The 21,900-nt window shown below is 33.7% G+C and overlaps 1 protein-coding gene across 1 annotated transcript; it reads right to left on the bottom strand.

The window, feature by feature from the left end:
* Window positions 1–258: 258 nt before the first annotated feature.
* On the bottom strand, window positions 259–4,985 carry LOC145582147 (uncharacterized). The gene is made up of 7 exons (XM_081639164.1): window positions 4,729–4,985; window positions 3,842–3,971; window positions 3,640–3,755; window positions 2,297–2,435; window positions 1,123–1,237; window positions 860–932; window positions 259–784 (listed from the first exon to the last, which is right to left on the bottom strand). The coding sequence occupies exons 1-7, from the start codon at window positions 4,876–4,878 to the stop codon at window positions 566–568; spliced, it is 942 nt and encodes a 313-aa protein (XP_081495290.1). The 5' UTR covers window positions 4,879–4,985; the 3' UTR covers window positions 259–565.
* Between the last annotated feature and the right edge of the window lie 16,915 nt (window positions 4,986–21,900).

The following is a 21,900-nucleotide window of genomic DNA, read 5'->3' as shown; positions in this document are numbered from 1 at the left end:
CACAATATATTCTTTATAACTAAGTTGTTTGTTATGTATTTAAAATACATTTTACTTTCATTATTACCTGTTGTAGCTAATAAAAAAAAAAGACTTGTTACTATTGTATTTGAGTACCCAATCTACTACTTATGTACGTAAATATTTTGTCTACTCGTCAAACTTCTGCTAGTAACTTGGTGTGAGGTTACACAATTTCCATGGCCACTATCAATACAAATACTAATGGCCCAAAAAAACAATCAATTAAGCAATATATGATTTTGATAGCAAGCAATTCTCATAGTATCTAAAAGCTCGTAACTACATAACCGAGAAATTTTCTACGGAGTATTAAAATTCAGTGTTTTTGACTGCTTTTTAGCATCTCATACTAAACATTTTCCATATTCTTAATTATCACAGCAAGTAACACCAGGCTATTCGTTTCACATAAGACCTCCCTTGAGTTGCTTCTTCAACACATAAGTGTTTCAACACTACTTTCATGTAAGATCTCTTTGGGTTCTTTTGTTCAGTAATAAATGTTTCAACTTATAACCAAGCTGAAAGCAAGAACGGAAACCTACTGCTTTTTCTTCTTAGGTCTACGCTTTCTCCGTGGCTTGGGAGCATCAGAATTGGAACTCATGTTGCTACTCTGGCCTGTTTGTGAATTAGAGGATTCTCTGTTATAAGAATTAAAGTTTCGATGGTTTGATGTGTTCCTGGGTGTGATATTCCTCCGAGTTATAGATTTCTGAGGACGAGGAGGTGGCATTAAACATCGAGCCGACTTTTGTTTCTGCATCGACCAAGTACAGCAATTTAGTAAATTAAATTCTCTCAAAGCATATATTTCAAATGGACAAGCACATACCTGATTCCTCTCATCACTGGATAAGCCAGATGCAGCTTTACCAGAATGTCCAGAAGCACTAGAAGCTTGTTCCCTAACAACATCAGACAAGTTTTGCGATTAAAATAGGCCAAGGATTTAGACAAATGGAGCCAAAATATTAATTGTTTATTAATATGCTTTCATGAGCTTCAAAAATTTTAATGCCATTACAATCATTCTGCATCCTCAATATAATTAGAAATGAAAACAGAAGCCTCAGGAGGAGGGGAGAGATGAGCCACCTCGCACTTAAATCTGTTAACTCATCATCTGCATCTGCTTCATCACTTGAAGTCCCTGATACAAAGAAATCATCATCACTGAGATCTGCTAGCCCATCATCCTCACTTCCTGTCTCTGCAAACAAACAAACAAACAAAAAAGGGTATAAGTTTGAGTTAACACATTTTTCATACTTCACACATTAGACAATGCGCTGACTGAGAACCCAAATATTGAAGGAAAGAGGCATCAGACAAGCATACTTGAAATTCAGTGAAACTGTAATTGGACAAGTATGTGTTGAAATCTTAATGTGCTAGTATTACAGAATAAGCTTAACTACCACTCTTTTCCAATATAGGTGATTACTATTTAATCACAGGATAAGAATCACTCTAACCAAACTTACAGAAAACTAAACTCACTTTTGGAACTCGTTAGCATAGGAATCTTATTAAGAACCACATAAAAAAAAAAGGGATTGGATCTAAAAGAATTTCAAATTTGCTCCCAACAATAATATATGTAAAAAGGGGAGCAAATAGACTACCAAGGGGCAATTAGTTCAGGGATATTGTAATGCAAACAATCATTATAAGCTTTATTGATTTTGAAATCATGCTTTAAAAAAAAAAAAATCTATCTTCCACAAGCCTACCGTTAAAATAATCCATACAGTGATGGAGCTGATAGTTGCTCCACCAATTCAAGTCTACACTTACAGTATGGAAGCAAGAAACATGTCCAAGGGCAAGGGAACAGGCAACAACAGCCACTCATGTTAATTAATGAGAACAGTACAGTTATGCATCGAAAGATCATATCCACCATAATAACTTTTAGTGTGAGGTGAATCAATTCTCATTGGTTCATAAAGTTCTCATTAACATTAGTCTACATTTCATTTTTACCATAGCTGACATGCAGTTGGTTCAAATTCACTTAAAATGTGATACTGAATAGGACATGCTATATAGAACTTTTTCTCCTTCATTTTCCAATAAGCACCATCCATGAAAGCCACTCATGTTAACCAACATAATATGACTTCGTGCTATAGTTAACAAACCAGCTGAGATAAACTTATAGCAAATGACTATGGAAAATGACTTCCCATGTTCCAAAATCCAAATCTAGGATAACAAATGAGAAGAATTAGCATTGACTTCTTCAGTTTATAGAAAAGGGGGATACCTTCCAAGTCCTTTCCACTGGCTGCAGCAGCAATTATGTTAGCTTTAATCTGCTTCCGCAATCTATTCCTTTTATCTACTATGTCTGAATTTTCATCTCCGGTAAATAATGACACATATTTTTCTGTCTTGGGGAAAAACTGCAACACAATGAAGTAGCTCAATTAGTGAGAAACAAAAGAAAGCATAGACAACTACAAGACTGACATTTCTAGAGCTATTCAAAATAGCTAAAATATAATACAACTAAAGAGCAAGACAATTTTGTAATATGCAGAATCTATGTTGATATCAAGGTGTGGGCTTTTTACCCAGCATGCAAGCCATTACTAAATTAGCAATAGTGCAAAAGCTTAAAATAATATCATACTACCCTCGTTTCATATTATTAGCAACGATTTGACATAAAGTAGAGAGGAAAAATGTCCAATCGCTGCAAATAATATGAAACGGAGGTAGCATTAGATTAAATGAATAAGAGCAAGTGTTTTTCGTTCCCACAACAATACATCTTTTCATCGTCAAACATAAATAATGTCTTTCATTTATTACAATGAACCTTTATTTTCTAAATAAAAGACTAGATTCAAGTGTTAGAAAAAGATTTTTATAGTACAATAGACAAGATTAAGCAATACCAAAAGCACCTTTTACTCCACTCACAAATAATTAATACCATACTTAGGTAAGAAGAAACAGGGTGATATTGTTCTTCCCTGGACATCAGAAACTAACAAGCAATGAGGTGCAAGATAGTTCAGCTGGAATCAAAATATAGTACATAAAATAGGATTCAAAAGAGCATTTTCCAGAGTACAAATTTGAGAAAAAAATAAAAATAAAAATAAAAATAAAAATAAAAACAGAGGCCTGACTCTCAAGTATAAAAGGTAATTCAAGACGAATCCGTGATTGTTCTTTCTTCACTAGATAGACTAAAGTCACTTGGGAACTTCAGACTTGAGGTACCAAATCTTCACTATAGTTTTATTGGTGTTCATGTACAATTGTTCAGGACATGGTAGTGGCTATTTGTGCTACCTAGCCTTCTGAGGTAGTAATTAAACTTAATAAATTCTAAATAGAACCAAATCACGATATAGTATGAACACCAGAGAATACAAAGTAAAAATGGGATGGATTAGCAAAGCCTGAATTACAAACTCTACCGACCCCTATGATACTAACTTCAGTTACGTAATCAAAAAACAATTATCTCTGTCAAAAGTTATGGCCAACCTAATGAGTTGAAATGTAAACTTCCATACATTAGCCCAAAATGCAGTCATCCTACAATTATTACAGCTAATTATGACAGTAACACATACTTCATACACTGCTTACCCGAACATATTCCAGATCTTCTTTCAACTGAGCTATCTCTTTCTCTTGTACTTGACCAGAAGATGAGCGTAGATTCTTCTCCAAACGCCTCAATCTTCTCTCTATCTTTCTCCTCTCTAAAAACAAAAATTTAACAGCCATAAACGACTAAATTTTGCCTACAATAGAGAGGAACAAAGATAAATAAATAAAAAATAAATACCGAAGAATTTGATCTTCCTATCTCGAAGGAAAACTTTACGCTCTACAGCCAACCGAGTGTGAAGGTCCTGCTGCTTCTTCAGCCCTTCTAGCTTCTTCTCTTGAGCAGCCTTCATTTCAGGTGGAAGATCCTTCACAACGAGACCAACAAAATAAATTAGATGAAAATATATTTATTCAACAACACCCCTCAATGACTACTGAATGTACATACTTGCAATACCTATAAAATTATGTCCTCCTATCTTACTGACTTGGATTCTATTTTACATGATGTTTTTTCTCTTAGCTATGCTTTTGATTTTATCTCTTGGTTGCATGTTAAGAGGGATGGGAATTAGTGTAGTGCCTTTGGGTGTAGAACAAGTTTGGGAAAACTTTTGTCCTTCTGTAATCTCGCCGTATGTTCTCATGGACAAAATGTCCATTAATACATGGTACTATTACTTGGTTTCATAAAAATTTCCTCCTATTTCCATGAAACTAACCGGACTTCCGAATAATTCTTAATTAAGTCATTAGGGTAAAGTGCATAAGTTTTCTTCACTCACCAAATGAAGCAAAACTCGATTCCTGAATAATAAATGAACTAAGTAGCTCAATTTCTATACATAAACCGGATAAGCTCGATTTCTATTATCAAACTAAACTTGACTACTGAACAACTATCAACCATTAAGTTTCATTACCAACAACTTATAGAACTAAATTGACAACCAAATATTTTAAAGTAAGACAAAATGCATAAATCAAAATGTATAGTAATAGCATAATATACATTTCAAAAAACAAAACATCAAAAACCACTCAAATTGTAGCCTAAAAAACCAAAAAAAAAAAAAAAAATGAGATCAAATTACAGAAGAAAGAGAGTGAAGAAAAGAATACCTTGCGGAGCATACGCTCAATGGAACGAATTTGATTTTTAAGAGAAGCGACCTTGGGTTTCTTGGCAACACCTCCAACAGCCTTGGAACGATGACTGCTGCTGGGCTTCCGTTCAGCAACTCGGCGTTTGCCATAGCCGCCGTGTGGCATTTTGGGGGTGAAAGTGAGATTAGGGTTTCAGAGCAGCGGCTTTCGGAGAAAAGGTATGGTGAGTTAACTAACACAACGCTAGACCAAATTCATCGACGAATAGTGTCGTATTCGAATTGGAGATATGGCGAGTTTTTTTTGTTTTGGTCTGCGGCCATATGGCGTACTCCTCCATATAGACATATATACATTTAAGCCCCATTTACTTGTGAAGTGAAATTATTTTTTTAAAATTTAAATTATATTTAATAGATTGAAATTACTATTTTTTTATTAAATTTATTCTTTAAAATTACTGATTTTTATTAAATTGAAATTAATTTTACTGTAATGAAATTATCTTTATTAAACTTAAATTATTTTTATTGAACTTAAATTATTTTTACTAAATATTATTTTTTTAAGGTGAAGTGAACAACGCTTAATGTTAGAATAATAGAACTTTGATAAGCAATTCTTCTTAAGGATCTTCCACTGTGAACGATCTTCCATTGTGAATGATATTCCACCCAGGGGTAGGGAGGAGCAAGTTGAGCGACTGCGCAAGGCCCCCTAAATATTGGGCCCCCAAAATAAGATAAATAGTTTTTATGAGTTCATAATTAGGGTCTAAGCTGGTGCAGCTACAATAGATGCAACACCAGCCCATTGAAGAAGCCCAATTGCAAATGTACCCAATTGCAAACATATCCAATTGCAAACATGACCCAAACAAAAATGCAGCCCACCCACACAAATTTTACACAAAAACCTTCACCCTTTCCAGCTGCCATAATTTTTTTAAAATAATTTTTTTTTAAAAAAAAAAACGTTTAATCATTTCAAAATTCAATTTCTTCTCCATGTGATTTTTTCTCTCTAACAATTAAACAAAGTTCATTTTATCTCCTCTAAATAATTTAAATACCTTATGTTCATAAAATGTTTTGAAATTTTACAGAAAAACAGTCACTTTCAACCACCATATTTTTTTAAAATATAATTTATTTTTTTAAAAAAAATATCGTTTAGCCTATATTAGATTTTTTTTTTTTTTTTTTTTTTGTGGGTTGGAGACGAGAGGCAAGCCACAGTTTAGCCTATATTAGTGCATGTTCATTATTTGGATACCACATGTTCATAGAATGTTTTGAAATATTCATAATATAAATATTTGTTGTTCATATGATAAATATTCTTAAGTATTACGAAGTAATGTTTATAAAATATGTTCATATTTTGAATGTTTATGTTCACTTTCTGAAATGCATATGTTCATATTTTTTTTATGCATATGTGACATGTGTCACTTTCTGAAATGCATATGTTCACTTTCATAGACATAATGCATATGTTCTTATTTTGAATGCTTATGTTTGCTTTCTTAAATGCATATGTTCATATATTTTTTATGCATGTGTTCACTTTCAGGGAAACAATGTATATGTTCATATTTTGAATGCGTATGTTCATTTTCTAAAATGCATATATTCACATTCGTAATGCATATGCTCATATTTTTAACTTATAACATGTATGTTTTAATTTTTTATGTACTAAATGTTCATTTTGTACTAAATGCTCACTTTTAGAGTACATCGTGTTCATTTTTTTTCCAAAAATTATACACAAATATTAGCAACTTAATTAAAAAAAAATCAAAAATCATAATAACAAACAAATTTAAGTTGCGCAATTCAATATTTCATCACAAATTCATCGATCATAATTTCTGCAATATCGATTACAAATTAAACCTAATATTCACATAATCAAATGACATTCATCATAGATTCAACAATTGAATTAATATTCAAATATTCAAATTCATCCCTAATTAATCTTATGTTCATCAATCTAATTGATATCCATCATAGCAAATTCATAGAAACTAACTTGCATTGATCTCTTTGGGAATATAACAATTAAATTTATCATTTCAATTTCACGAAATCAATGGAAGATAAAAATAGAAAAAATTGAGGAGAGAGAAAGTTTAATCAATGAAAGATAAAAATAGAAAAAACAGATGAGAGAGAAAGTTTATGAAAGTGAAAGTATAGAAATTAGAGAATTTTTTATCAAAATTATTATAAGAATAAAAAGTGAATAGAGAGAATTTAAAAAAAAAAAGGAAAAAAATTAAAAAAGGAAAGAAGAATTACAGTATGAACAATTAACTAAAGAAGAAAGAGGTAGATTGTGTTTCATACACTAAAAGTTGCGTTTAAGGGGTGTCATAGCTATTCTAGGTGCACAAACATGCATCTAAGAATATGCCCATAATTAGATGGAAATCTCTTTGGTTTGATGGTTAGGAGCGAGTTACAAAATGAAAGTCAATGGTTCGATTCCCCTTACACCAAACTTTTAAAATAAATACCCTTTGCCACCAGTTGGGCCCATCAACCCATGTGTTATATTTTTTATTTATTTTTTTTTTCTTTTGTGCAGAAAACTTAAGTCCTTAATTTTTTAACTCTTTTTTAGATTTAAAACTACGGTATACTTATCTCTTTATTATCTTTGATTTCTTACATAAAATTACACTTAATTTTCTATTTCTAAAATTCACTAGTACAATCACTGATTAGTTGATTGTTTTTTTTTTTCGTATTTTATCTATGAATTAAATTACCAGAGTTTTTAGATACAACTTCCTTTAAAATTTTTTATGATAATGTCTTTTGCTATATACTTGAATTATTGAGACAATTGGCCTTGAAGTGAAAATGTTATGGTTTTATTTCTTGTAATTTTACATTTAATGTCACAATTGAGTTTAATATTTACAAAGTATTATTTAACTGAAACCTCCTTTTAAATTATGAAAAGGGGGGCCCAAGATCGCAGAGGGCCCCGAAATTCTTTGCCCCGCCCCTGCTTCCACCCTCTCTCTCGAGTCATCTCTGGTTAAGTATTAATAAGTTCAATAAGGATTTTTCACAATGTAACGTTCCTAAGCCATCTCTGGTTGTAATAGACTTTTGATAGGCAATCTTTCTTAAAGATTAGAAGGAAAGCTCATGCTTCGTATTAAAACCCCTTTGCTCACTGCTTAAAAGAGGTACGAATGAGGTTTAGGAAAGGACGATAACTTGTCTCCTCTCTTTTTCATGTCTCCCAACACAATCAAGAATTCCAATCCAATCATAAGCCTCGGGCTTTAATTGGCTAAGGCATTGAGGGGGAGACCTTATGGGGAACCCTCTTTATACCATCTGTGGGGAGACACATCTAAGATGGCACGCGGTAATACGTGACCAAAAGGAAGGATTTAATGAAGGATTTTTGTCTTCGTCAAGTGCAATTACTAGATATATCATGGATCAATATTATAGAGATAATAAGTTCATTTTTTTGGGTCGTCATTGTCTGTTTCTAGACGCGATCAATGATCTTTGGCAGGCCCGGGGCAGCTAGGGCACCCGCCCAAGGCCCACAAAAAGAGAGGGCCCCATTTTCAGTTTTAAGTAAAAGAAAATTCTACAAAAAATTTATAGTTGCAATTATCTATATGAGTATCTTTGTAGCGTATTGGTTAGGATAATTTGTTGAAGTTAAATGTGTCTCAAAAGTTAGTGGTTCAATTACCTAGAGCTCCAATTTTCCATTTTTTTTTTCCTTTTTTTCAAAATTACCTATATGTATTAGCAATCATATATTGATCATAGTGCTTCTTTTATAAATTCTTTTTTTACTGTAGTAGTATATAAGTATCATTTTTACATTGAGTTCAATTTATTATAAGTTTTTTTTTTTTTTTTTTTAATTTTTTTATATATATAAGTTAAAACTAGATTATTTGCTCAAAACCTTTTTTAAAAGACTGATAATTTGTTCACATTAAAGTATAAAAAAAATTCCTCTTCAATATCAACAAAAAAAACATATTACATATTATAGGGCCCCAATTTATTCTTTCGCCCTTGGGCCCCCGAAATGTCAGAAACGATCCTGATCTTTGGGCTAACTAGTCAAATAGTATAAAGCCCAATAGAATGGATCCTATAAGGTCACACAAAAGGGTGATGGATTGAACAAAAGAAAAAAGCACATTATTGGGCCTCATGGAGTGGCCGGCCATATGGGATTGAAGAGGGAGTGTAGTTTGGGCTTGGTTTGGATACTAATTATACATATAATATATAAATAGAGGCATTGCCTAGGGTTTGATGTACAACACAATTAGCAGTTGTAGGGAATATTTCAAGCATCTCACACTTGAGCCCCAATATGATCATACACTTAAGCATGATGGCGTCCAAAGGGAAGGAAGGTAGAGCAAAAGAGTCGCCAACAAGTTTTAGGAACTTGTAAACCGTTCACATGGTGAAGGTTACACCCCTTCACGATCCATGAGATCGCTAACTCCATAGTGGTCCTGAACCATGACTGGATACTCGGGGATGAAGGTACAAATCCAACCTAAAAGAGATTGAACCTGCCCTAAATAGGTCTTTACTTTATTCTTCTCATATTCATGTGCGCTTTGCGACTAACATACAATCAATATATTAATCCTAAACCTTTTTGATCTATGTTGGTTGAATATTAATGCACAAACAAACCTATTATTGGCGATTACTTGAATTAAAATCATATTAGCCTAAATAAAATTATTAATTATCTTAATAAGCGTGATTTCAAGTACAAATTCCCCTTAAACCTGCAAGAAAGGGCATGATCAAGCAATAACAATAATATCAAGCAACATATAATATTAATACAACACATCATCATCATAATAATATTCTCAATCTCATTAAAGCATAATAATATTAGCAGGATCCTAGGCATGATGCTAACATGATTAATAACAAATCCTAGCACGTCACTAAACATTAAAGATCAAAGCTTTAGCCATAACATGATAGAAGGAAATAGGAAGCAACCTAAGCATGATACCAGAAACATACATGATATTAGAAATATTATTTAATACCCTAAACATGATATTAAGAATCATAAAGACATCTTAACATGATACTAGGAATTAAAATAATCTAAGCATGATTCCTAAAGAAATAGAGCAACAAAACAACTTACTTTGTTGCCTCGTATCTATTTCTATCAAAACAATACACACGTTATAACTTCAATGAAAATATTACATCAAACAATTAATAATAATTGAAATAGGGATTCGGGACCAAACCCTCAGAAATTATCCACCTTTCACGTCTAGGGCGAGGCAACTTCGAGCTTGGGTATGTGTGTCTAAGTCTTGTGATGGACGAATGTTGTATTTGAAAAGGCAAGGCTTAGAAAATCAAGAGAGAAGAAAAGAATAAGCTTCTAGCTTTTAGAGAGAAGAGAATAGATGATTGTTGGTGATTGAAAACGGGGAATAACGCCCCTATTTATAGAGAAAAATCGACCGTAAACGATAGAAAAGAGTCAGAATTCGACTCGGAGGAAAACTGGTTCTGTCGCGATGCGACAGACTTCATCGCGACACGACAGCGCCATTGCGGCGCGATGGACCTTATCATGACGCGATGGATGTTGTATGATAAAATTCGTACCAAGTCCTTCTTCCAATTGAATTTGGCTAAGTAGATTTCGTACTTATCTTTTATTAAATCAAATTTAATCCTTAAAACACTTGTTTTATTCCAAATAAAATTCTTTATCTTTTCAAAATCAAATAAAAATATAATTAATAATCCTAATCCCATTAGAACTTAAAGGAACCTTCTAGATTATTCTAGAAGATTAAAGTAATTCCTAATGACTTTAGGAATAACAATTAATGGGCCCTCCACTTGATCATTGGGCCGTATTCATTTTGGGCCTAGTTTAGTATTTTGGTCATAACTTCCTCATTATTCATCGAATTGGGCTTATAATATATTGTTGGAAAGATCTTTTCGAGCCCCATCCAACTACATAATTATTGGACCCATATCATGGACCAAACTAAATTGAACTGGACATTTTTCATAAACAGGGTACGAAAAGAAATATTTTCGAAAATAGAAAGAAATATTTTTATTAAAAACAAGTGCATCATGAGACTCTTTCACATTTCACCTCATGCCGCGAAAGGTATTCATCACCGGGTTGGTTTTTGGTGAGACACAATCAGGTGTCTACAGCAGTCAATTGAGAATTGACAAGCTAGCAACCAAACCCTAAAGCCTCACGTACTCACTCTCTCCTCTTCCCTCACGTTCGCACACGCCGGTGATGCACGGTGGTGGTCGTGGTTATTCATAGCTCGATTTTCTCCTCCCCTCTCTGTAGAAGGTGGTTTGAAGTGTTTGTGCCTAATTGTCTAGTAGTAGTGGAGGTTCAATCCTATCCCGTGGACTAAGTAGAGGAGCAACGCATGGGGCTCAATCATCTCCCTATTTGACAGTTAATCGCAACGTGAAAATCACGGTCGAAGGTATGAATTTTGTTATTCGTTATGTGTTATGCTTGTAGATCCTGTTTAGGTACGAACGAATATGATTCGTGAAATTCCGCTAATAGTACTTGAAACCTTACAGTGGTATCAGTTAGCCTCTTGCATTTACGCATATTGATTATAATTCTTTGATGTTCACAATTTTAATTCAATTTAGTGAGGAATTTAAATATGAATTCAATAACACAATTAGAATAGTGATTTTGATTGGAATATGTTAAAATGGTGGTTTTAATTGCTCAAATGTTCCTAACCCTAGGCGTTTTGATCCTTGTCGTGTAGAACCCTAATTTTTAAAAATTTTGGTTCAATTTAACATATAATTCAATTTAATTAATTAATTCACGTGAAAATGTTTTATATGTATGTTTAATTTAAATTATAAAGTGCCTTGATTAATTAAAATATTGCTATATGATTAATTCAAGATGAGATTTTGTTTTGGTTTTAATTTAATCAATTAATTAGGCATAAAATCATTTTATGTTTAATATATCTCTCTAAGACCAATAATTAATTAACACAAGAGTTGTTTTAATTAATTACTAAAAAAAGAAAAGAAATTTGAGGGAGGGCAACCGTGGCTGGGTAGAATTACCACCATCAAGTGGACTACGGCGGCGACCCTGCTGGTTGAAGGGAGGCGAGCACAAGGGAAGGCGGCAAAAGACGACAGTAGCAAAGTGTAACCGATGCACTATCGCCTCCTACAGCCGGCGTTTTGTTGGTGGCTGGGCTTCGGCCTAACTGCTACGGTAGCCCTCGAACGATGCCAATGGATTCAGGCGAGGGAGAAAGCGGCTCCGGCAGTTGGAACCCACTAGTAGCTGGCTGGAAGTGTTCAGGTCGTGCTGTTGGTCGCGCCGTAGGTGTAATCCCCCATATTTTAGAGTAAATTATAATATATTTCCTTATTATTTAAATAATTACTTTATCTCAAATTCATTAAATAAAGTACTTTATCTCGTTTTCATTAAATAAAGTACTTTATCTCGTTTTCATTAAATAAAGTATTTTATGTGAAACTTAATTAAACTCTATTAAATTAATAATCACTAACTTAATTTAAATTTCTTTTTCTATACACCAACATATGTTACCAATAGTGTTAGTAGCCCAAATATAAATAAAGAAAGCTTAAACTTTCATTCAAGCCCAACTTTAAAATTCTACTCTTACTTAAACTTGGAAACCAAGCCCACATGTCTATTTAAAAACTCTAAAAACCCTCAAACTCTTCCCCCCTCTTCACATCAATTCCCCTTCCTCCCTTTTTGCTGCTCACAAACTAAAAGAAAAAAAAAAGATGTTGCACCTGCTGCCGCTGCTCAGCCACCGCCACCCACCCTACTGTCGCCGACCATTGCTGCTTCACCCGCACACCACCAGCGACCCAGTTCGCCTCCTTCTCTTTCCTTTATTTATTTCTCTTTTGTTTTGTTAAATTGATTCAAGTTTCAATCTTTGATAAATTTTTGTTTCTAATTGTTATTGTTATGGTTTGATTATGTATATGAATTATAAAAGGCTACAAATTTATGAATCATACTATGTTTAATTTATGGAATAACATTTTAGATTGGGTTTTAATTAAGAATTAAGGGCTTAAACTTTGATTTTTCATGGTTTTAGGGTTTAAAACATGTTGATTAAGTTATCTACTTATATGTGTCTAAATTATGTTAAAGCATAATTATTTTGATTATATATAAAATTTCAAATTTATTAAAGTTTCAATTTTAGGTTTAAATTGTATTAAATTCATATTTTTGTGTTCTTAATCTTATAAAACAATAATTGTGACTATTTTATGATTACAAAGCCTTGACATTTAAAGTCTAATCTCAAGAATTAATTTTCAGATTACTGTTTCATGTTTTTGAAGTCTCTAATTGCATTGAATTGATGTATTTTTGGGTTTAAAGCTTACTAACTTAATCTATAATGTAGATAGTTTCAAAGATTTCTATAATTCTAAGATTTTATTTATAAAGTAAATTTTCAGATTTTTTTTATAAAGCTCTAAACTTGCTGAAATTTCATGAATAAATATGTATTTTAAGGTTTTTATGTAGGAAACTTAAAGAACTACATATAAGCTTTTGATTTTAGTAAAAGGGAAGGTTTTAAAATGTTGTTTAATTGGATTTTTAAGGTTTTAAAGTAGCTTGGTATTGCTGTAAATTATATTGCTTGGGTATTTATTGAATTATTATTGTTTGGTTTAGGAGAGGACTTTATAGAAGACGATTTCTAGTTCATAAGGTGGCCAACGAACTCGTTTATTCAAGGTACGTACAAGTATACGAAAAACCTTGACTTTAGGAGCATGTTTAAGGACTTAGAAAATTTACAATCATGTTAGGGAACTTGTGGATTGGTCGAAAATGTATGGTAGTAAATTTTGTTATTGATTAATGTGATGATTTGGTTTTAATCCATGTGTGAGAAATGTGTATTGATTTATCTTGTAAGTATTATTTATGCATTAACTTGCAAGATGAGCTAAGGGGAAAAGGTATGTAAATATGTGGAATGAATTATCTTATTACTCGTCATGGTTATTGAAATGGAATGAGTAAAGGGAGAATTAAAGTCTTATAAGACGAGGTTGAGGATTTGAAGTGCCTTATGCACTTAAGGTGTTTATACACCGAGGTAGTTAAAAGGTTCAATAATAAATATTGTTTGTCACTAATAAATAAAGAATTTAATTGGAAACTTGAATTTCTTGAATGATTGATATTTGATTGATTGTATTGTTTTGTATATGAGTCATCACCAAGTTTAAACTTATAAATCACGTAAAGTGCAAGATGGATGAGTAATAAAACTCTAGATTAGTGCACATCTAGAGTAATGACAATCAGGGGTTGGGGGTACACGGGGTATTAGCCGTACACTTTTCTAAAGGCCGTCTGATCTATGAGTCTCTTGATTTCAAATACTTTTTAAAAACCATAAGGAGTTAGATGAGATCTCATACTAGCTATGGTCACGGAGTCACGCACCATCTGCCATTGGATGTTTATTGATGTTTCTGAAAGGAGGCATGGGGTTTTTCTTTTATTGATGTTCCAAATTGGAGAATGGGGAGAGAACCTTGTCTATTGCTTAATCCAATGAATGAAATGAAGCGATTTATTTATTATTAATTAATGAAGTCTTAGTAATGTTAACAATTGAGTCATGTATTTGAGTCTATAATTAAATTGTGTGTGATGAATGATTATTAGTAGCATGCTAGGAATTCTTTATTATATCTCGTAGCTTGTATGTACTCAGCGTTGCTGATTGAGTGCTTTTATGTGTCTTTTCTTGGTCATGGTCTTTACCTTTCAATGACCCTGTAATGATCCAATTTTTACACTTGTAATATCGGGGAGCAGATTAACAATATGTTTTTACATAGTCAGAACTTGCATCAAGGTGGTCGGATTTTGAGCGGTGTGTTGGATATTGTCCACAGTTTATTTCATTTCATAAGTTTGGATTTATTTAAACTCTAGTTTGATTTATTTACTATTTTTTTTGGGTTTTGAATAAGGTCCTTAATGGTTCCAACTTGTAAGTGATACGTATTGAGATGTTTATTGCTTATTTTAGATTTTTGCCTATGAGTTTTTACCTGTTACTTGAAAGGGTTATTCTTGTTTTAGGCTTAGGATATATTTTTGTTAGTTGCTATGAGTTTTATCTTTTAGGTTGTTACCTTAAGATAGAGTTCTTTTTAAGAGTTTTTACTAGGATAGAATTATAATTAAGCTAGGATATCTTTTTAGATTTTATTAGCTTATTTATAGTCGATGTAGTGTTCAGTTTATTCATGGGAGGTTAATAAAATTTTGTTTTATTGAAAATTATTGTTAGTCGAGAAGACGAGCAATTAAGCTGAGAAAGAAAATCCTATTTGAGTATTAATCCGAGAAAGATTAATAATCTTCATATCTTCCGTTATCTACAAATCAAACTCTTAGCCACCAAAATTATAAGTTTAAGCCAAATATTCAATACTCACACAAGAAGCACTGAGCATTATCTTCTTTAATTAAAATATTTGTCTATCTTGCTTAAAGAAACACATCAATAGGTGTGGCTGCAATTTAAAGCCCATTAAACATGGTCAACCAAGGTGAATTTGCTGCACTCTTGGAGGAATTTAAGAAAATTAATGTTCGGTTGGCAAAAACAGAAGAAAGCCTTCAACGTCGAGACGAAGAGACAACCTCCATGGCTGCCATTCTCACGCAGCTACAAGAAGTCATGAAGGGCCGTGTCGACGGTGACCCTAACCAACACACACCTCATCGAACTAAGGAACTTAAGCTCGTTGATCTCCCGGTGTTTGATGTTGACCTTGACCCGAAAGCATACTTGGATTAGGAGCGACGTATGGAGCGTATATTTGATCATAAAAACTTTGATGATCGTAAACGTTTCTCTTACGCAATATTAAAGCTCATAAAATATGCATCCCTTTGGTATGACTCCATGCAGTCACGAAGGTCACACGACCACAAAGAAAAGATTCAATCATGGACAAGGTTGAAGGAAAAGATGAAGAAGCGATTTGTGCCACGATCTTACAAGCAAGATTTATTTATCAAGTTGAATTCTTTACAACAAAGTTACATGTCCATAGAGCAATACATTAAAGAGTTTGAGAGATTTTATATGGCATGTGAGATTAAGGATGAGGAGGAGCAAAAGAATGCCAAGTTTCTACTCGGTTTACACCCTTCCATTGCACGTCATGTCGAGCTACAACCATATTCTACGTTTGATGAATTGTGTACCCTTGCTTATAAGGTTGAACGGCAGCAAAGGAGTTAAAAATATATGGCAACAAAACAACCTTCTTCGATTAGGTCCAACTCACCTCCTTCGGGTGCTACTCATGAGCCTACACCGGAAAAAGCAAAGCCCACAAAGGACACTCCTAGTCCGAGCTCAAGTAATGGTCCGAATACAAAGACAATCGTTTGTTTTTGTTGTCAAGGCCAGGGTCATATTGCGAAGTATTGCCCTAATACAGTTATGGTGACCCGAGAAGAGCATTAGTTATTTGTCACGCAACAAGAACAACGCAGCAAACAAGGTCATGTTGAAGTACAAGATACTCACGAGGACTTCCTTGAGTTACAAGACCCAAATGTTTGGAGCAACATGCCTATGTATAGCCCCGAAACCGAACCACGTACTATGTTATTACAAAGGTCCTTGTTAACTACACATCAAGATACACAATCTCATGAACAACGTTCAAATCTTTTTCAAACAAAATGTTTGGTTAACGATAAGATTTGTTCATTAATTATTGATTCGGGGTCATGTACGAATGCTTGTGCCAAAACCATGGCTACATCATTGAATTTACTTTCCCGTGACCATCCTCGCCCTTATAAATTGAGTTGGCTCAATGATGATAGTGGAGCTTGGGTTAAAAACCAAGCTTTGGTATCTTTCCGTATAGGAGGTTACCAAGAACAAATTTGGTGTGACTCTATTCCCATGACCGCGTGTGATGTTCTCCTTGGACGACCTTGGCAATCCGATAGAGAAGTACTCCACCACGACAAGTCTAATGTTTATTCCGTTTTAGTTGGGAAAGAAAGGATTGGTTTGACTCCAATGCCACCTAAGCATGTGTCATCTCCAAAGAATGCTAGTCATATGTGTTTTAGTTCTTGTACGGATGAAATCCTTGACTCTTCTAAGACTAAGAAGGATCGACGCGATCAAGTATTGCATATAAGACGAGGAACAAAGTTGGACAAGGGTGATATGGTTTGGTTGTCACTTAATGCACAAAACTACATGTTGATCACAAGAATAATTAGCCATTAGATGAAGGACTTTTCGAAATTATAAAGAAAATAGGTTATAAAACCTTTAAAGTACTTCTAGGGAATGGTGTTTGTGCTACTCTTACTTCTCCCTATTTAATCCCTTGCTTTGAGGACGAAACTTGAGGACAAGTTTTTTTCAAGAGGGGGCGTATGATACGTATTGAGATGTTTATTGCTTATTTTAGATTTTTGCCCACGAGTTTTTACCTTTTACTTGAAATGGTTATTCTTGTTTTAGGCTTAGGATATATTTTTGTTAGTTGCTATGGGTTTTATCTTTTAGGTTGTTACCTTAAGATAGAGTTCTTTTTAAGAGTTTTTACTAGGATAGAATTATAATTAAGTTAGGATATCTTTTTAGATTTTATTAGCTTATTTATAGTCGATGTAGTGTTCAGTTTATTCATGGGAGGTTGATAAAATTTGTTTTATTGAAAATTATTGTTAGTCGAGAAGACGAGCAATTAAGCTGAGAAAGAAAATCCTATTTGAGTATTAATCCGAGAAAGATTAATAATATTCATATCTTCCGTTATCTACAAATCAAACTCTTAACCACCAAAATTATAAGTTTAAGCCAAATATTCAATACTTACACAAAAAGCACCGAGCATTATCTTCATTAATTAAAATATTTGCCTATCTTGCTTAAAGAAACACATCAGTAAGACTAAATTTGGTATTGTTTATTGGTTTGAAATTTATTTATAACTGAGTTAGTTTTTCCGCTATTAAATTCTGAATTAGCCTTAACTTTTGAACACGTGGTGGTAGCACGTCAATAATTCTCTTACAATTTATTAAAGGTACTTACAGGTTTTTAAGAGAGAATTATTAGGGTATTACAGTGGCTAGGCCCTGTTCCTGGATGTGGTTGCGGGAAGCGGCTGCTTCGTTGGTTGGGGTTATTCCCTTGCTGATATGGTGTGAGGAGGGTGTGCCCATCGTAGGGGATCCTTCTCCTTTATGCCCATGACCATTTAAAAACCTAGGACTTTACACTTTTTTAGGGTGTATTAAGATTTGAATTCCTAACTGTTTGGGAGACCTTTGAATTTGAGTTGATCTTATCATTATTCTTTTATGTAAAAAACTAGTAAAGAGTCGCCAACGAGTTTTAGGAAAACCCATAAACCTTGTTCATGCCTTTCTCCCAAGTAGGGTTCAATGTATATTTAGCATGAATCATAAGTTACCCTATGCCCAAATTGCTCTACTTATACCAGAAATGAGTTCGAGAGCGAGGGTACTAAAATAACGTTCCCTTTAGAGGGAGTCGCTATTCTAGCCCTAGTGGCGGCCTCTATTAGATCTTCCTTTTTCACAATTTCATCACCAAACAATATATGCAATGTGGTTCCTAAAAGCTAAGTTAGTTGATTTTATTTATAAGCATTAATCACATAAGGATTACATTGCAACGAATGTCGTTATTATTTGTTATTCAAATTCATGAACAGAACAAAAATAAACAAGATTCGCCTTGACTTAGGTGATAAAACAATCAATTAATTATTCAATTCTAGTCTTTAATTAACGCAAGATACTATGTGAAATTAATTAATTAAAAAGTTTGTTTAAAGTGATCAAGCAACACCAATTAATCAATTAAAGTTATTTAAACAATAAAAAAAGGTGATTTATCTAAGTGTTCAGGAAACTAACCGTTCTTCTTTTATGCTAAATCTACGTTTTAGATATTTATGGACCTTATTTCTTCTTCGTACCCCCAAGGACTTCAATAGATTCAATTAGGGTTGGAAAGTATTTGAGAAGAGAGAAAAAAAGTGGTATGATAGTAAGAGAACTTGAGAGATTAGGGTTTTAAGAATGCTAGGGTTAAGAATTTTGATTTTTCTATTGTCATTAGGGTTAAATGAAGACCCCTACTTATATGCGTAGGATTCTAGGTTTAGGGTTTTGGATTTGCGGCCTCAGGTGGCGCGCACAACTCTCAGAGTCGCGCTAGAGTGCCCCAGCGCAACTCTTTGACTTGCGCTCGGCAGGCGCGCGCAACTCTGACAATTGCTCGCGGTGCGGTGTGCCTTATACGAAAACGCATTATTTAAAACTTCAATAACTTTTGATTTCGAAGTAAGATTAAGGCATATGAGATATCATTCAAAATATATGAATGTTTACTTTCCAATGCTGTTCGAATTAGGTTAAAATCTATTATGGATCAAAGTATATGGTCGTTGGAGTGCAAGGGTGTCGGTTTTAGGTCCCAGTTTAGTATTTTAATGATAACTTCTTCGTTTTATCTCGGAATTGAGCTTATAATATACCGTTGAAAAGCTCTTTGAAAGGGCTATCCATTTGTATAGGCCTTGCATGGAAATTTGATGGTTGGTTTATCTCATTGGCTCGGTTTTAAACAATGTAAGATCTATTGGATCCAATCATTGCATTTGACGCATTTGGGTTTGTTATTAATCAAGTTTAAACATTATGAGCATGTTTTAGGACTAATTATTAATTGGACAAGGCTCTAAGATAACTTGGTCTCAAATATGGGTTTTAACTTATTTCATAATGTATTTCGTAGTCTACAAACACTTTAACTTTGATCTAGCATGAAGAACGGATTTTTGTAACATCATCGCACTTCCTGTCGGGACAGGAGGCCAAAAGTAGGTGTCTACAGTTATCCCCCACTTTGATTGAGTCTAGAATAGACGATGATCAAAGTAGTCAAGGAAATAAATCTGAGACTCATTCTACGAAATTCCTTAAAGATAAGGAATCTTTCAGTAGTGTTGAGAATATTGAAACTATCCTCGATTCGCTAAATGTTCAAGACAAGTAGCTACTAAGACTAGAAAAATTATTTTCTAGATTTAGTGCGCTAAAGAATCTAGATTGACCCTTTGCAAGTATAGAATGCTTTTACAAGTAAAGGCTATCCCGAGTGATGTCATGTTATGAGAAGTTATTGGTTTTAAAAAGAGTAAAGAGATGATATCCTCTCAATATGTCATCGGCGGCCTAAAGTCCCTCGATATGTCATTGAAACTTTAGTCCATGATTTTAACAAAGTAAAAGATGATAAAATGGGGTGTGTTTCGGCCTTCGTAGCCTAACACTTGAATAAAAGATTGATACTCGCTTGCCAAAAAAAATACTAGATGTCCACAAGATAGAAATACATGTCTCAAGATTGGAGGCGTATATCCAAATCTAGTGAGAGAGGAGAAAATCGGCAACTCCCTTAGCAGTTTTGTCCACAAGATGAAAACACGCGTCTCATGGGGGCACTGTCTAAATAGGTGCGACTTCGCCATGTTGCTCTTTATCAGGGGGTGGACGACACCCTAAGTGTCTGGTAAAGCCAGAAAGCTTACTAACTAACTGTATTTGTTTCCGATCGGGAAGTGTTTGTTCCCGATGGTTTAGCGCGCCTGTTGACTCATTAAGCTGACACCTAAAGTTGTGAAGAAATTCTATTGTTTTTTCGTTATGGGAGGTAGATCACGTTGCTAAGTGAGTGTAATTTTACGCAGCACCTATGCCATACAATTTTACGCTGTACGATACACCATCCTTTTTATTCTTGTTCTGCACGTCGAAAAAAATGAAAAAACGTGACATTTCTAAAGTCAGTATAGTAAAATGCCAAACCTGTCTATAGGAGCTTTTACATAAAGCACCACTACGGAATATTTTAAGACACTTTTACGAAAAACATTCAAAACATATACTTAGGGCAGGCACCAAGCACGGTGTGCATGCAGGATGATGCAAAAAACCATTAAAGAAGAAAATAAACTACAAAATGCAAAGCAATTAAAGGACTTTGATGATTCCCGAGTTATTACGTGATTTACGTCTAACAATGCACAAAACCATTAGAAAAATTTCAAAATGGATCAAAATCTGAGTATCGGTCCTTTAAGTGACCAGTATCCGCGCACAACTCAGTGGGTTGCGCTGGCCAGGCGCGTGCAAGGGTCTGAGTTGCGCTGGGAGGTCACACGTAACTTAGAAAGTTGCGCGCGAAATTTAGATCAGTAAAAAGAAGATCGGAGAACGTGATTTCAATTCGCTTTTTCTCTTCTTCTTCTTTTCGACATTTTTTTATCTCTTTCCATTTTTGTTGTCATTTGAAGCTAAGGAAAGTAAATGTTGCTCCTTTTATTGTACCAAACTTTGAACTTGGTCAATAAAATGGAGAAAACCGAATGAAGAACTGTAACTTTAGAAGTTAGGGGTTTTCGATTTGTTTTGTTCTCATGAATTTGTTTGTACTATGTCATGAGGACATGTTTAAAGAGTATATTGCAGATTTCATGTGAAATGGTAAAGCATTGATCCTGTATGAGAATATACAAGCATATACATATTTAATTTTCGAATTTGCGCTTTAAATTTTTTCTTTTTTGCTCACATGGACTATACTTGTAAATTTTAATGTAAATTGAAGTGTTATTAGAACGACAATTATGCACTAAAATTATGATCAAAATTTTGAACTTTGATAATGTCATGAAATTGTTCTTGCGACTCATGTTTATTTTTGTCATGCCTAAGTTGCAAAATTGGTTTTAACAATGATAACAATAACCGAAAGTTATTATTATTCACTTATAAAACTATGATTTCAAGATTTGCATAAACTAGTAAATTTAGGGAACTCTTGAAGACATCATCGAACTGGTGTAATTTGGCTATATCTTGGGCTTTTGAGCCCCTATTTTATATTTTCGAATGTCGTAGCCCTGAATATTAGGTAGCTTTGATGACTTGTTTGTTTTTAAGAATTAGACCCTTGAAATGGGT

Source organism: Chenopodium album, chromosome 15 (genome assembly GCF_948465745.1).
Source record: "Chenopodium album chromosome 15, dcCheAlbu1.1, whole genome shotgun sequence".
Classification (NCBI taxonomy): Eukaryota; Viridiplantae; Streptophyta; class Magnoliopsida; order Caryophyllales; family Amaranthaceae; genus Chenopodium; species Chenopodium album.
Note: the sequence above shows the minus strand (reverse complement) of the source record. Positions and strands in the feature narration are given on the sequence as shown.